The sequence below is a fragment of the Besnoitia besnoiti genome, chromosome IX, assembly GCF_002563875.1.
Source record: "Besnoitia besnoiti strain Bb-Ger1 chromosome IX, whole genome shotgun sequence".
Taxonomy (NCBI): Eukaryota; Apicomplexa; class Conoidasida; order Eucoccidiorida; family Sarcocystidae; genus Besnoitia; species Besnoitia besnoiti.
This window is the reverse complement of record NC_042364.1, coordinates 2,524,002-2,536,586: the sequence shown is the minus strand read 5'-3', so window position 1 is coordinate 2,536,586 and position 12,585 is coordinate 2,524,002. Positions and strand designations below refer to the sequence as shown.

The following is a 12,585-nucleotide window of genomic DNA, read 5'->3' as shown; positions in this document are numbered from 1 at the left end:
TGGCCGTTGCTTGCTGTGAGAACGACCCGGCAAAGTGTCCTGAACTGTTTTCTGTGTATCGGTTTCGATGGGAAACGTCGATGCTCCTGCCTTAGTGACAGATAACGACGGCGCAGCCACACATTACCCGTTCTGATGTTTTTTTTGTTCATCTTTTGCTGTCTTTGCGGAGTCTTTGATCTTCAAGGCTCCACAAAGAGTGTTTTTACGCGTTGACTTCGGCGCGTGACGCTTGCTCGGCGGAAAGCTCACGAGCGCAGCTAGACGCGGCACCGCTGTGCATGTTCGCACCGGTGATTCAGTTGTTTTTGTGAGTCTTCTGTAGATTATGATGTTCGGAGAAATGCCACGGCAGCGAACACCGGGGTGTGTGTGACTGCGTGTTTCCCTCGTTAGATGTGCAGCATTTGCGTCTTTCCACTAGCCTCAGGTCAACGAGCGCTGCTGTGGCTGCGCGACAAGTCCTCCATCCTCCGCATGTAGCGGAGAGTCTCGAGTTCGGAACTCTTCTGGCCCTAAAGACTTGCCGGGGTTTGCAGGTCCGTGAAGAGGATGGTCGCTCTTGCGTCAGTTTAGGTAGATTTGTCTTGTCTGCGGGTGGAACGCCGCGTAGGCCTGCAGTGGTCCAGGGCGGCAGACTCTCCAGCGACCTCTGGCTTTCATTCTGTCTCGGAACTCAGCCCTAACCAAGCCGGATGGTTCTGTCAGCGCTTGACTTTCTTGCCCTTATTTGTAATTTGGGTCTCTGGACTGTGCTTTCTCTTAGCGATTCAGCAGAAGAGAGCCCGACCGACGGCTGGCTAGCCCGCGGACGACGTGGCAGCGGGAAGCTGTGAAGGAGCATGATGTGAGAGTTGAAGTGGCGGTTTCACTCCTTGAGTGGTACCCAACGCTTCTCCGGTGTGTGCCCTCCACCCTTCGCTGGTTTTCCTTGCAAAGACAATGCTTCTCTTCCCCTAACGAGCTTCGGAGCTGGGAATAGACTGCGTAGTCGGGCACGTGAAACTCCAGGTGTGTCTTTAGTATCGATTTCGTTGCTTCACTCGCCTTGAACCCGTCTGTTCTGTCGTCCCCTTGTCACCCGCGAAGCATCTACGCACTGTTCAGTCGTCTGTCTATGAGTTTCCTTTTTTCTGCGGGCCGTATTCCGTCCAACTGAGCGATCTCTCGCGCTATTCCGTAGGTCTAACTCGAGTGGGAGTTTCGTGAGAGGTGCGGCGGCGGCGGCTCGCATGCCTTCGCATCCGTCTGAACCCTTGCAGCGGCGGCGGCGGCTCTGCGCAGCTTTCCGCGGGGCGGGTGTCGGAATTCCTTTTGGAGAGAACGAGGTCTTCTGTCTGTGCTTGTGAAAACCTGATCAACGGCAAGATGTCTCAACCGGCGCTGCCTGTGGCGCCTCGGCACGCCTCGCTGCCAGCGGCCAGTCGCGGGCGCTGCTGCAGCGGCGGCGATTTTTCCAGCGGTTCTCTCCGAGCGAGCCCCGCGCTTCCACAGCAGGACAGCCGCGCCGAAGGCCGTAGTGGCGGGACAGGCTTTCTGTCTCTCCTGTTTAAGCAGCTGTCGGCGCGGCTGGGCGCCTGCACCGAGGACTCACGGAGTCAGGACGCCCACACGGAGTTTCGCGTGTCTGCGGCTCCGCGTGGCGCCTTCGCGCCGGCTTCCACGTTCTTCAGAAGCCGAGACAGCCTGTGGTTGCCCACCGGCTGCGGGCGGGAGGATACCGCGGCGACTCCCTCCTCCTCCTCGGCCGCCGCCGCAGAGCCTCCCTTGTCGGCGCCTCTCTGCGAAACGCTGCAGTTCTCGTTGTCGTGCGAACGCACGCCTCCTCGCCTCGAGGCAGGGCGCTCAGCTTCTCGATCCCTCTCGAGTGCGTCGGTTTTTCCCTCTTGCAGCGGAGCAGCCAGCGGAGACTCGCCTCAGTCCAGCGGGCTGTCTCCCCCTCGAAGCCACAAGCCGTCGCTCCCCCCTGGCCTAATTCGCACTGGAAACGCCGGGATGCGCAGCCTACCTCCTGCAGGCTCGAATTCTCCACTGAGCCCGTACCCCTCCCCCTACCTCGTTTCAAGCCCTGAGTTTTCTTTCCCGGAGGGAGCACGTCCCTGTTCAGAGGACACTGAAGAACTCTCCCCCCTGCGTGAGGATGAACTGTCGAGACGCCTCCGCGTGCGCGACGCGTTTTCCGCGTCTGGTCGGGGAGCTTCTGCTTACCCTCCGCCCGCCCCCGCGCGGAATTCCTGTGGTCAAAGACCGCTGCACACGCCGCCGTTCGCCGCGCGAGCGCCTCCCGCTGCGCCATACCCCTACGGCGGCGCTTCCTCGTCGCCCAACGCTGCGGCTGCCTCTCTCGCGGCTCCACGATTCACGCCAGCGCAAAGCGCGGCGCACACTCTCCGGCAGAACCTGCCGCCGCAGTCCGCCAGCACTCCATCCTTTCCTCTGCTGGACGCAAGGCCTCCTCAGGCCGCGCCTGTCGTTTGCTCGCCGACGCAGACGACCCCCCCCCAAGGCGAGGCGCCCTCGGGCTCTCGCGCGCCGCTGTGGCCTGCGCGCGGCTCTGTCGGCGTTTCGCCTGCGAGCTCAGTTAACCCGCACCAGGGCGGGGGGTACGGCGCGCCGCAGCGCCCAGCGTTTCAAGTGTCGCCTGGCGAATCCGTGTTCTCGCGCGCTGCAGCGGGCGCGTACGCCTTGCCCGGAGATAGCTCGCAGGGCGGTCAGCAGGACGCGCAGACCGAGAGCGAGTCGCCTCCCTACAGCCCTTTCGTGGCGCGCTCCGCGCTGCGCAGTGTGGAGTTTGCGCTGGGCGACGACGCGTTTGATCTTCGCGCCGCAGGGGACAGCCGGGCCTCTGCCCCCCCGGCCGAAGGTGCCCGGGGCGCGGGTTTGAGTCTTGCAAGGCGTGGCACAGGCGACAGGGAGGGCGGCATTGCGCCAGGCGTCGTTCAGCTCGCACTCGACGTCTATCAAGCCTGTCGCGCGCCTGCGGTGGACGACTTTGAGTTCTCGGTCGTGGGCGATCCACTTTTCGACGAGCGGAGGCCCAAAGCGGAAGACCTCTCTGGAGGCACCCTGCGCCGGGCTCGGCGAAAGCTGGGCACGTGGAAACTTGCGTAGAAAGGGGGAGTCGAAGGCCGAAGAGGCTCCGACGCGCATCCCCGGTGTCAGCTGGTGGCTGGGCAGGGTGTTAAATGTTTGCGGTCTCGTTTGTTTCACGATTTTTCCCGACTCACTCCATCGGCTCTGCGCCGGTCGCGGCAGGGGCACGGCCGAGAGTTTTGCAGTGAAGGAGCGGTTTCGCTGATTCACTGGATAGTCAAGGAAGGCGTTTTCGAGTGCGTCCGGCGCCCGAAGCAGAGACGGGGAGTGTTCGCGTTCGCTACGAGCAGACAGGGAATATCAGGCACGGACATTCACATCAAGAGTCCGTCAGAGAAACGTACTCAACACGCAGAAAGCGCCATCTTTTGCACGTCGAGTTGCGCCTCACTCGCCTTGGCACACAGGAGCGCGCGGCCACAAGACGTTGCTTCTTGCAGAGGTTTCATTCGTTTTTTTCGAGTTTCCATTTTCTGGTTCTTGCCTGCGAGTGGCAGACTGTGAAAACAGAACCCTTACGGACTGGCAGCAGCAGCCTGCTGACAGATCAGAGACGAGATGGCACCGGGCATCGCACTCATCATCCCATCGATTCAGAGCCTCTCCGTTTCTCCTTTCCCGCCCACTGAGAAACGGAAAGCAGACTGAGAGTTTCTGCCGAAGCAAGAGGAGCGGCACACGCCCCTGGTGTGTCTTGTCGTTCTGCAGTGGTCTCGCTCGAGCCTGACGCCACAACTGCGGCAGGAAGATAGGAACATACACGGTAGCGTGATGGCTGTGATGCTTTCCCCGAAGGCTGCGTAGTCGGGACTCTTTTTTCATTTCTAAACAATTGTCTCGCTACTTCGGCACCGTGCTATTGACTGCCCGCGTCCTTTTCCCCTCCGGTTGGCGGGGTGCTGCATTTCACGCACATGTGTGAGGAAGGCGGAACTTGAGTTTTGAAGGGGTTTCTGTTCGCTGTTGTAGGCCCTGGCAGGTGAGATGAGATCCTCTCCGCTGACCGTAAGCAGTTTCGCTCTTTAACAAGGAACACCGGCAAAACGATTTTGGCAGAAAATACGTGGATCTCTTGGGTTTTCGTGGGAGCCGCTGTGCCCCAGCCGACGACTTGCGAGGTCGCGCGAGAGGGGAATACAATTCGACGGGAGCGAGTCTCTTGCTACGTCACTGCCCTTCTCAAACGAGAGAGAGAGAGAGAGCAACAAGTCTCCTCTGCAAGGTACACCTGCAGGCGGCTTCCATTTTTTTGCGACGAAGAGACTCCAGGAAATGGTGCCTATTCTAGGAGCTGTAGGTGCTATTTCATGTACGCAAAGTGCGACAGTCCACACTTTGCGCCGGTCTCTAGAGCGAATCGCCCTCTGAGAGCAAGAGTGAAGAAGCTCGCCGGCCGAACAACTTCTCGCTCTGAGAGACTCACAGAGGACACAACACCGTAGCACACCGCTCTGTGGTCAGCGCCTCATTAAAATGCGATTTATCGTACAAGCGTGAGGCGCAAAGCGACTGAAGGATAGCGCGCGAAGCTCACGAGGAGGCAACGCGAGAAAAAAAAGGAGACAACACACAACAAGGCCACCGGCTAGGGAAGGGCCCGCGCGACTCATGGAAAGCCGGAGAAAACGCAGAACAAAGAGCCCAGGCAACCCCCAGAGGTGAGAAAACAAAACACGCCTCCCGAGATCGCAGGAAACGAACGGCGAGACGACGACACGAAGACGCATAATGGGAATATGTCCCTATGGGGCTGGCGGTCGTCGCAGGCCGAAGAGAACAAACGGCAGAACGACGGTGTCAAGGAAGCAGCCAAGAGTAAAACGAGGAGAAAGGCAAGCCCAGTACGGCCGAAGCACGCGAAACCAGGGCTGAACTCGAGAGCGAGAGGCACCTCACTCCGCCCTCACGGCGACTGCGTTTGGCTGAGTCTCTTTCGGTGAAGCGAACGCGCAGTCAGCAGCTCAAGTTGACGCTGGGGAAGGAGGCGAAGACCTCTCAGATGCCGATGACGGCGAACGAAGAGGCGACGAAGAGCACAGCGAGGCCGCCGTGGAAGGCGCCAACGACGCGCACTGCCGCGGACGTGCGCCGACAGGTTCGTTCTCTCTCTCTCTCCTCTCCGCTTTAGGCGACCGCGGAGACCCGGGCGACGGACCCCCCAGGCCGCCACGCGAGTCTCGGGGCTCGTCGCGTTTCCCAGACTTTCTCTCGGTCATCTCCGCATGCAACGCGGCCAGTGCAGCTTTCCTCAGGGCTCGCTCCGCCGTGTGCCGACCCCCCGCCCCCGCAGGCGACGCCGGCGCGCTCTCTTGGGGTTGCGTGGCGTCTTCGCGCAGAGGCGGCACCACAATCCCGCGGGCCTTCTGAGGCGCAGCGACGCACGCGCCGGCCTTAGCCTGCAGAGAGGTGCTTCTGCACGCGTCGTCGCCTTCCGCAGCCCTCGCGCCCGCGACCCTCTCATCGCTGCACTCCTCACATCGTGCTGACTCCTCGCAGGCCGCAGCCTCCCCCCGCGCCAGACTCCGTGAACTCGCGGAAACGCCACGCAGACCGCCGCGGCTCGCCGCGAGCGCGCCGGCTGCGGCCTGCGAGGGCGAGCACCCCGAAGGCGGAGACGCCGGGACTGAATCGCGAGAGTCCGAGACAGCAGAAACTGCAGAGACCTTGGAGACAGCAGAGGCCGCGAGAGGCGCCTCAGGCGCCTCAGTCAAGAAGGCGGGGGCCGCCGACCGCGCCTGTGGGGACTCCGGCGCGGCGGCTACAGCTGGCGGCGAGACAGACGACCTTGGCGAGGCTGTCAGAGGCCGTGGAGGCGAACGAGGCGGGGAGTCAGACGCGGCCGGAGGCTGCGCGTCTCTGCAGCAGGCCAGCGTTGCCTCCGCGTCGAGTGCCTTGGAGTTCTCGAAGAGCTCGTCAAGGGTCTCGTCTGAAACGGCGCCGGCTTTGACAAAGACTTCTCGCTCCCATCGCCAGGGCGAGGGCAGTTCGTTCACCATGCCCTGCGCACGCAGCAGCCGCAGCAGCGCAGGACGGAGGCGTGGAGAGCGGCAGCAAAATGTGTCCTTAGGTTTTCATCGCGTAAGCAACGCGCCGTGTGGGGTTGTCCGAACTCGAATGCGCTCCGAGAGAGAGACGAGGCGCGCGCCGCCGCCTCTGGCGTGGCGCGTCTATGCAAGCGACTCGCAGCCGGATGGACAGGCACAGACGCACCAGCAGGACGTGGCAAGCCCTACCTTGGCATCTTCAATCAAACGCCTCAACGGGCGAAAAATACTGACTGATGGCGACGCTCCTGCGAATATTCCGGTTTCTCACCTCGTGGACGAACCCGCGAGACGCGGCATAGCTGAAGATGTCTCGCAGAAAGCGTGCGAACTCCCTCCCGTGGTTCATGTGCCTGTCGCGCACCCGAGCCCACATGCACAACTGAGAGATTGCAGAAGGCCTAAACCATAAACCCTAGCCGCGGTCGGGGCTGAACCGACGGGCGTGTGCGCGGTAGCTCAGGCTACAGTAGAGACAGAAACCAGATTATCTATAAACACAAGGCAGGGATCTCACTGGCGCGTGAGACAACGTCTGTCCGCTTCAGGCGGCCTTCGCCGAGACAGGCTCCGAGACGATACGCGCCGAAATGAACGCCGCAACTAGTCCTCAGCTATATGGAGGAAGGCTGAGGGCGCCGCTCGAGTCCGTTACAGATACATGCATGTATAAATGCATGCGTGAGCACATAGATCTGCTTTTTCGCGGCTCACGTCTGTGTATCCGCCTCAGGCTTGGAGACTTGAGGAAGACACAACGTGGCTGGCAGACAACACTCTCACCTGAGATGGGCGAGTTCGTGGAAGAATACCGCCAGCTGAGTTGGGCGGCTGATGAGCTCGTTCGGGTTTTCCTTCTTTCGCAGGCGAATCCGAATCATCGCCAGAGAGCGGAGCTCCGCAGCTGTCCCGCGCGTCTGAATTCGAGCGGTATTGCTGAGCCGATCCCAGAGGCGCCGCAGGGGACAGACGGCCGCACGAAGCACAGTCGAAGAATCGCCCGACACCCGAGGAAAAGGCACCTCGTACAGCGACTCCGAGACGCCCCACGATGGACACGGCGCTTAACTATACAGACGCAACACGCTTATGAATCGTGCTATCCACACAAGCATGTGGGCGGTTCACTATACGACGCCGCTTCGAAGGGCTTGCTGCCCTTCAGGCTGGACAGGCTAGAGACTAATTAGTAGGACGTCCGCTTGGCTCCATTTCGTGGTGTTTATTGAAGCTAGCGTGCCACGTGACAGGGTTTGAAAGGCTAACGAGAAGACGCCGCAGGGGCATTTCGAGCCCTAGGCACCTGCGTGTCGATTGGAGGCATCTACGCCGCGGGTCTTTCATCTCCGCAGGAAGGCGAGCGAGCGCCGCACGCTCCGTCCCTCCGCCAGGCATCGGGCAGGCGCCTTCTCACCTCGCCTGAATCGGTTTCTTAATCGTGATGCCCGCCTTCTTCTCCAGAGGATGATGCTCAGCGAGGAAGGAGTAGCTGCAAGTACCACCGTGAAGCGACGGGCACGGCCATCTGTGTTTCATTCAAGCACCCCGCGAGAGGCGCTCCACCTACTGTGCCCACAGGTATATGCTGGAAGCACTCGCGAAGCCGAAGCGACTTCGACGTCCTCCGCCACAGCCAGAAAGAGGACAAATGGATTCTCTCCCCGACGGAAAGCTGCATCTCGGACGCTGTAAATCGATCCTGCGCCAGAGTGCGAATGCGGCTGCCTCACGCCCCTCAGAGGCGCCTGCTCGCGACACAGACCGCTCCCTTCAACTACGAAAACTCACGAAGCAGGGAATGCCGCGCGGAGGGCCCCTGCTCCCCCTATGTCTTGTCCTTTGGAGCTCGCAGCCGTCTGCAGTTTCAACGTTAACTCGCACCAGCCCACACACGTGTAGATGCCACATGGACACGAGGCTTCCCTTCCGGCCTTCACGCTCGGCACGAAACCGTTTCGGCTCGCGCTGCGTACACTTCCGAAGGCCCCCGAGGCAGGACAGTTTTCCGCGTTTTCCTCTGTGCTTCACTTACCGCAGCCCGAAGCGGCGACAAAGCGCGGATCCGTAGAGTGTGTGAAGTACGTGCAGCGCCTCCAAGACCCGCTGCCGGTTAGCCAGCGGGACTAACATGCCGTCGACCTGCGAAAGAAGAAAGAGTTGCGGACAGACGCATGTGAACAGCAGGGAGAGACAGGGAAGCGACCGCCAAGAAACGAAACGAAAGAAGACAAAATACGCAAACTGTAAGACGCTAAAGCTTATGCACGAGCTGGCAGCCGAGCCGCCTGCTTCCGGATTTTTGTTTAACAGGATGAACACGGTGCGCAACAAATCGCAAAGAGCAGAGAACAAGCCATCGGCATTTCTCGCATTTTGCAGCTCTTTTCCCCCCAGCTTTAGCTCTGTTTTTCTTTCTGCAGCACTGTCTCGTTCTTGCTCTTGGGGACTTTCGCGCCTGTGTTCCCGTTTCCACGTGCCTCATCTCCCCCTCACCCCTGAACGGCCTGCGGCGGACTTCCTTTAATTTCTCTCTCCTTTCCTTTTTTCTCTCTTGCGCCGGCCGCGCGTACCTTCGTGTGTTTGAAAGTGAAGTACAGCGACTCGTCGAGCTGCGCCAGCCTCCTCGCCGTCCGGCCTCTCCGCGGCTGCTCGGTGGATGACTCTCCGTCATCGCCGTCCTCGCCCAGGCGCCGCGAAGCTCCTTCGCGCGGCACGTGACTGTGACTGAGCAGCCGGCGCTCTGCGTCGGTCAAGAGGCTCTCTGGAAAGCGTGCGTCAGCTCCTTCTCCGTCCTTAAAGAGCGAGAACGGCGGGAGACGAAACGACGCTCTCGAGGCCGACCGCGGTCGCGGCTTCGCCAGGCGAGACGCCGGCGAGGGACACCCCACGGGGGCGCGGGCGCTGAGACATCCGACGCTCGCGCGACGATACCTCGCCGTCTCCGCTGCTGCAGGTGACACGGCAAACGCCGCAGCTGCCAGCGCGGAGCGCACGCGCGCAGCGCTCGATGGAGTCCCGCTGCAAACGGGCGCTGAAATCGAGGAAGGGAGAGACGAAGACGGGCGACCTGGCGACGGCGGCCAGAAGAAGGCCCGCGAGAGCTTGCGAGAAGGGGAAAGGGTTGACTTGTGCGGGAGAGACCGCAGCGCCTCGTCGGCGGCAGGCATCTCCCACAGAGCGCGCACGCATGCGCTTCCCTCAGCTTCGTCGCCCCCTCGCCAGGAACGCGCGAGGGCAGAAACGGAGCGGCGCGCCTGCTTGCGCGGCTCGCCCCGGGGCCTTCGCGGCGAGGCGGACGCGCCCGCCTCGAACAAAGGAGGAGGCGTTAGAGGAGACAAAGACGACGAGGACGCAATCGCCGAACAGGCCAGCGAAGTCCCGCTGGCTGTCGAGGGAGAAGAAGCCGCCGCCGTAGCTGAAGAGGCAGCTGATGACGGAGGCGAAGCGCGAGCTGAGGCCGACGCTGCGGAGTGGATGGACGAGGCCCGTCGCACGCGAAGCGCTTCGATCTGCGATTTGTCGGTTTTCTTCAACGCTCGCGGCTCAGGTTGCGTCCACAAGACTTCCGCTTCTTGACCCTTTCTTCGCCCTCCAGTACTCCCCCCAGCCGCTTCCGGCGACTTCGCCTCGTCTGCGGCGTTCTTGAGTCGCCTGACGTCCCTCCGCGACGTCTCTCTCGGCTTCTCCGCCGCGGTAGCGACTCTGCATTCTGTCGCTGTTCCATGCTGTCTCTCTGTGGGCACGCCCTCCGCGCTCTGTTCGCCTCGTGCGCCGGTCGCTTCCTTCTCCCTCTGATCCGCCTCAGCGAACTCGCCAGCGCGCGGCTCCTCCGCGACGCGGCACGTTCCCGCTCCCCGATCTCTTGCTTCGCGCTGTACTTTGCCGTTGCCTGCGTCTCCTTCGCCTGTCTCGCCTTCGGCTGCTTCATTCCTGCCTCCTCCTGCTGGGCGGGAAGCGCGTCGGTCGCGCCGCGGCTCTAGGTTTGAGGCGAGGGACTGTGACCGGCGCCCCCGCAGCGGTCGCGTCGTCGAGGAGCCCCTCCGCCTCGGCCTGCCAATGCCTGCATTCGACGCAACCGTGGGATCGAGTCCGCCAGCGCTGCGGCTCTTCGCCGGGGCTTCGAATTCCCTTCCGCCTTCCGTTTCTTCCATCGGCGCCGAACTGCGTCTCCGCTCCGCCCGAGGCGCAGAAGTCGTGCCGCGAAGTCGCGAACTGCCCGGTTTCCTCAACCCCCGTGAGCGACTCTGTCCCCCAAAGCTCGTCGCGGCGGATGCGGTGCTAGGTTCGCTCTCTCTGTCGCCCCGCTGCCTTCCGGCTGTCTCTTCTCTGTGCGCTTGCTGCGCATTTTTTTTCTCTGTCTCCGCGTCTTTTGCGCCGCAGGCCCCTTCTCTGGAGGGCGCCTTGCTTATCGCAGCGGCGGTGTCTCCGTCCGCATGTTTCCTGCCTGACTGCGCGGCTTCGCCTCCTCGCCGATTGCCGCTCGCCGCCCGCCTCGACCCGGCGCCTTTCTTTTTGCGCGCATTTCCGTCGCCCGAGGAACTGCTCATGCTCAACGGAGTCGAAGGCGCCCAGCGGTGCCACGCCGCCAAAAGAGGCGCAGCGGACGACACCCTGGAAGGAATAGAGAGCGTGCACGAGGACGCTCCAGACGTCGAGGACACAGAAGAAAAGCAGGAGGCGGATGAACCGGTCTCAGGCAAGTCCTCACGCGACGAGGAGGCAGACGAAAACGACGACGCCGTGAAAGGGGACTCGCAGAGAGCGCCAAACGTGAAGGCCGCGTCACTCTTAAGGCGCGGGCGTTGCTGAGGCCTTCGCCCCAGCCGCCAGGCCAGGCCGGCAGGCTTTTCCGCGTAGGCCTGCGCCGGCTCGGCGAGGATCGGGCAGATGGCAGGGGCGGGCGGCGTGTAGGCCACGGCAGTCGCGAAGGAGAAGCGTTGAAATTCGTCAAGTCTGCTGCAGGACGACGCCGCAGCGCCGGACGACTTCCCACTCAGCCGCACCGACCTCCGCGCGCGCTTCTTGAGCGACCCGCGAGACTTCCCGGGCCTCGAACCCGCGCGCCGGGATGCGGCCAGCGATGCAGACGTCCGCAGTGGACGCGACCCCCCGCTCGCCTTCGTCGCGCCGGATTTTTCCGTGTTCAGGGCCTCTGCATCCCGTGGCTGTCCCCAGGTCGAGACGCGCAGCGGCGCGTTCATCGCTTCCAGCGGCGCCACCGCGTGCCGATTCGCGATGGCTGAAGGCACACAAACTCCTTCGCGCAGGCGCGCCTCTTGCTTCAGATATATATATATATATATATAGACTTCGTTTCCCTCGATAAAGCCCGTATGTATATATATAAATGCATACCCTAAACCCTAAATAGAGAATGTATATACGGATATATATATATATACGGAATTTATAGAATGAAACAGACGTCTGGCGGACCACGCGGCCTTCAAGCAGGAAACGCCAGCGTGTGACACGAGTCTTCAGCAGAAGCATCAGTCTTTCTCTCTAGGGTTTCTGTACGTCTGCCGCGTCATCGAGAAGATGAGCGCCACTGAGGAGACGCGCTCACAAACCGCCGAAAAGACGGAGACGATGAGGCGGTGAGGCCTCAGGCGGCTCGAGGCGGGACTCCAAGCAGGAACGCGATCTTCTCTCGGCACACGTATGTACGATGGCATCCGTGGAATTCACCGCCGTTCTGGGACATATTTCAGATCCTCCTCAACGATTAGCAAAGAGATGCACAGCCACCGCATGAGAAAAGGGGCAGAAAATCGCTGACTCGGCGGCAACGGAGGTCCACAGCCTCTACAAGCATCCCGCAGGTCTCCCGACACCAAGAACTTCCTTCTTCTCAGCAATGTGTGGCGCGTTTCAGTTAACAAAAAGCATTCTACATCCAAGATCTTGGGTCAAGGCCAACCGCGGCCGCGCGGCTGTCGAAGAAAATGCAGCGGGAAGGGCCCTCGTTGGAACACACGACGCGACCCCACACGAGATCCAGAAGAGGGAGGATGCATACCAAAGGAAGAGGAATAGAAGAGTCGCTTGAGTCGCTCTTCAAGGATTCGCGCGAAAGCGACAAGAGGATCTGGGACGGGCGCTAGCTGTTCACATGTGTCTCTGATGCGTAAGGCACATTGCTCACTGCCATTGATACAGATAGCGTAGAGGAACGACACAAAAACACCTAGAGAGCGGAGCGAGTTCAACACGAAGCGAAAACGCAGTTTCGCCCATGTCGCTTCCAGTGGACTGTAGACTTGGCGCTGCCTCGTCTACAGCAAATGGTTAGAATCGAAGTGACCGGCACACACACGCGTATGAGAGCGGAAGACGGGATCCAAAAAGTCCGCTGAAACCGGCAGCAAGGCAATCGTTGCGATGATTGGCTTCATTCAACGAGGAGGTCTCTCATTCACAAGCTTAGGTTGGGACGGGCGACCGA

General features: G+C 61.3%; 2 protein-coding genes across 2 annotated transcripts; one reads left to right on the top strand and one right to left on the bottom strand.

Moving 5' to 3' along the window:
- Positions 1–1,368: 1,368 nt before the first annotated feature.
- BESB_015280 (uncharacterized protein) lies at positions 1,369–3,111 on the top strand (the record flags this gene model as incomplete). The annotated part of the gene is made up of 1 exon (XM_029360257.1): positions 1,369–3,111. The coding sequence occupies one exon, from the start codon at positions 1,369–1,371 to the stop codon at positions 3,109–3,111; it is 1,743 nt and encodes a 580-aa protein (XP_029216924.1).
- Positions 3,112–5,054: 1,943 nt separating this feature from the next.
- Positions 5,055–11,338, bottom strand: BESB_015270 (uncharacterized protein; the record flags this gene model as incomplete). Its single annotated transcript, XM_029360256.1, has 6 exons — positions 5,055–6,092; positions 6,409–6,490; positions 6,921–7,073; positions 7,552–7,626; positions 8,170–8,276; positions 8,708–11,338. 6 exons carry the CDS (start codon positions 11,336–11,338, stop codon positions 5,055–5,057), a joined length of 4,086 nt encoding a protein of 1,361 aa, XP_029216923.1.
- Positions 11,339–12,585: the final 1,247 nt, after the last annotated feature.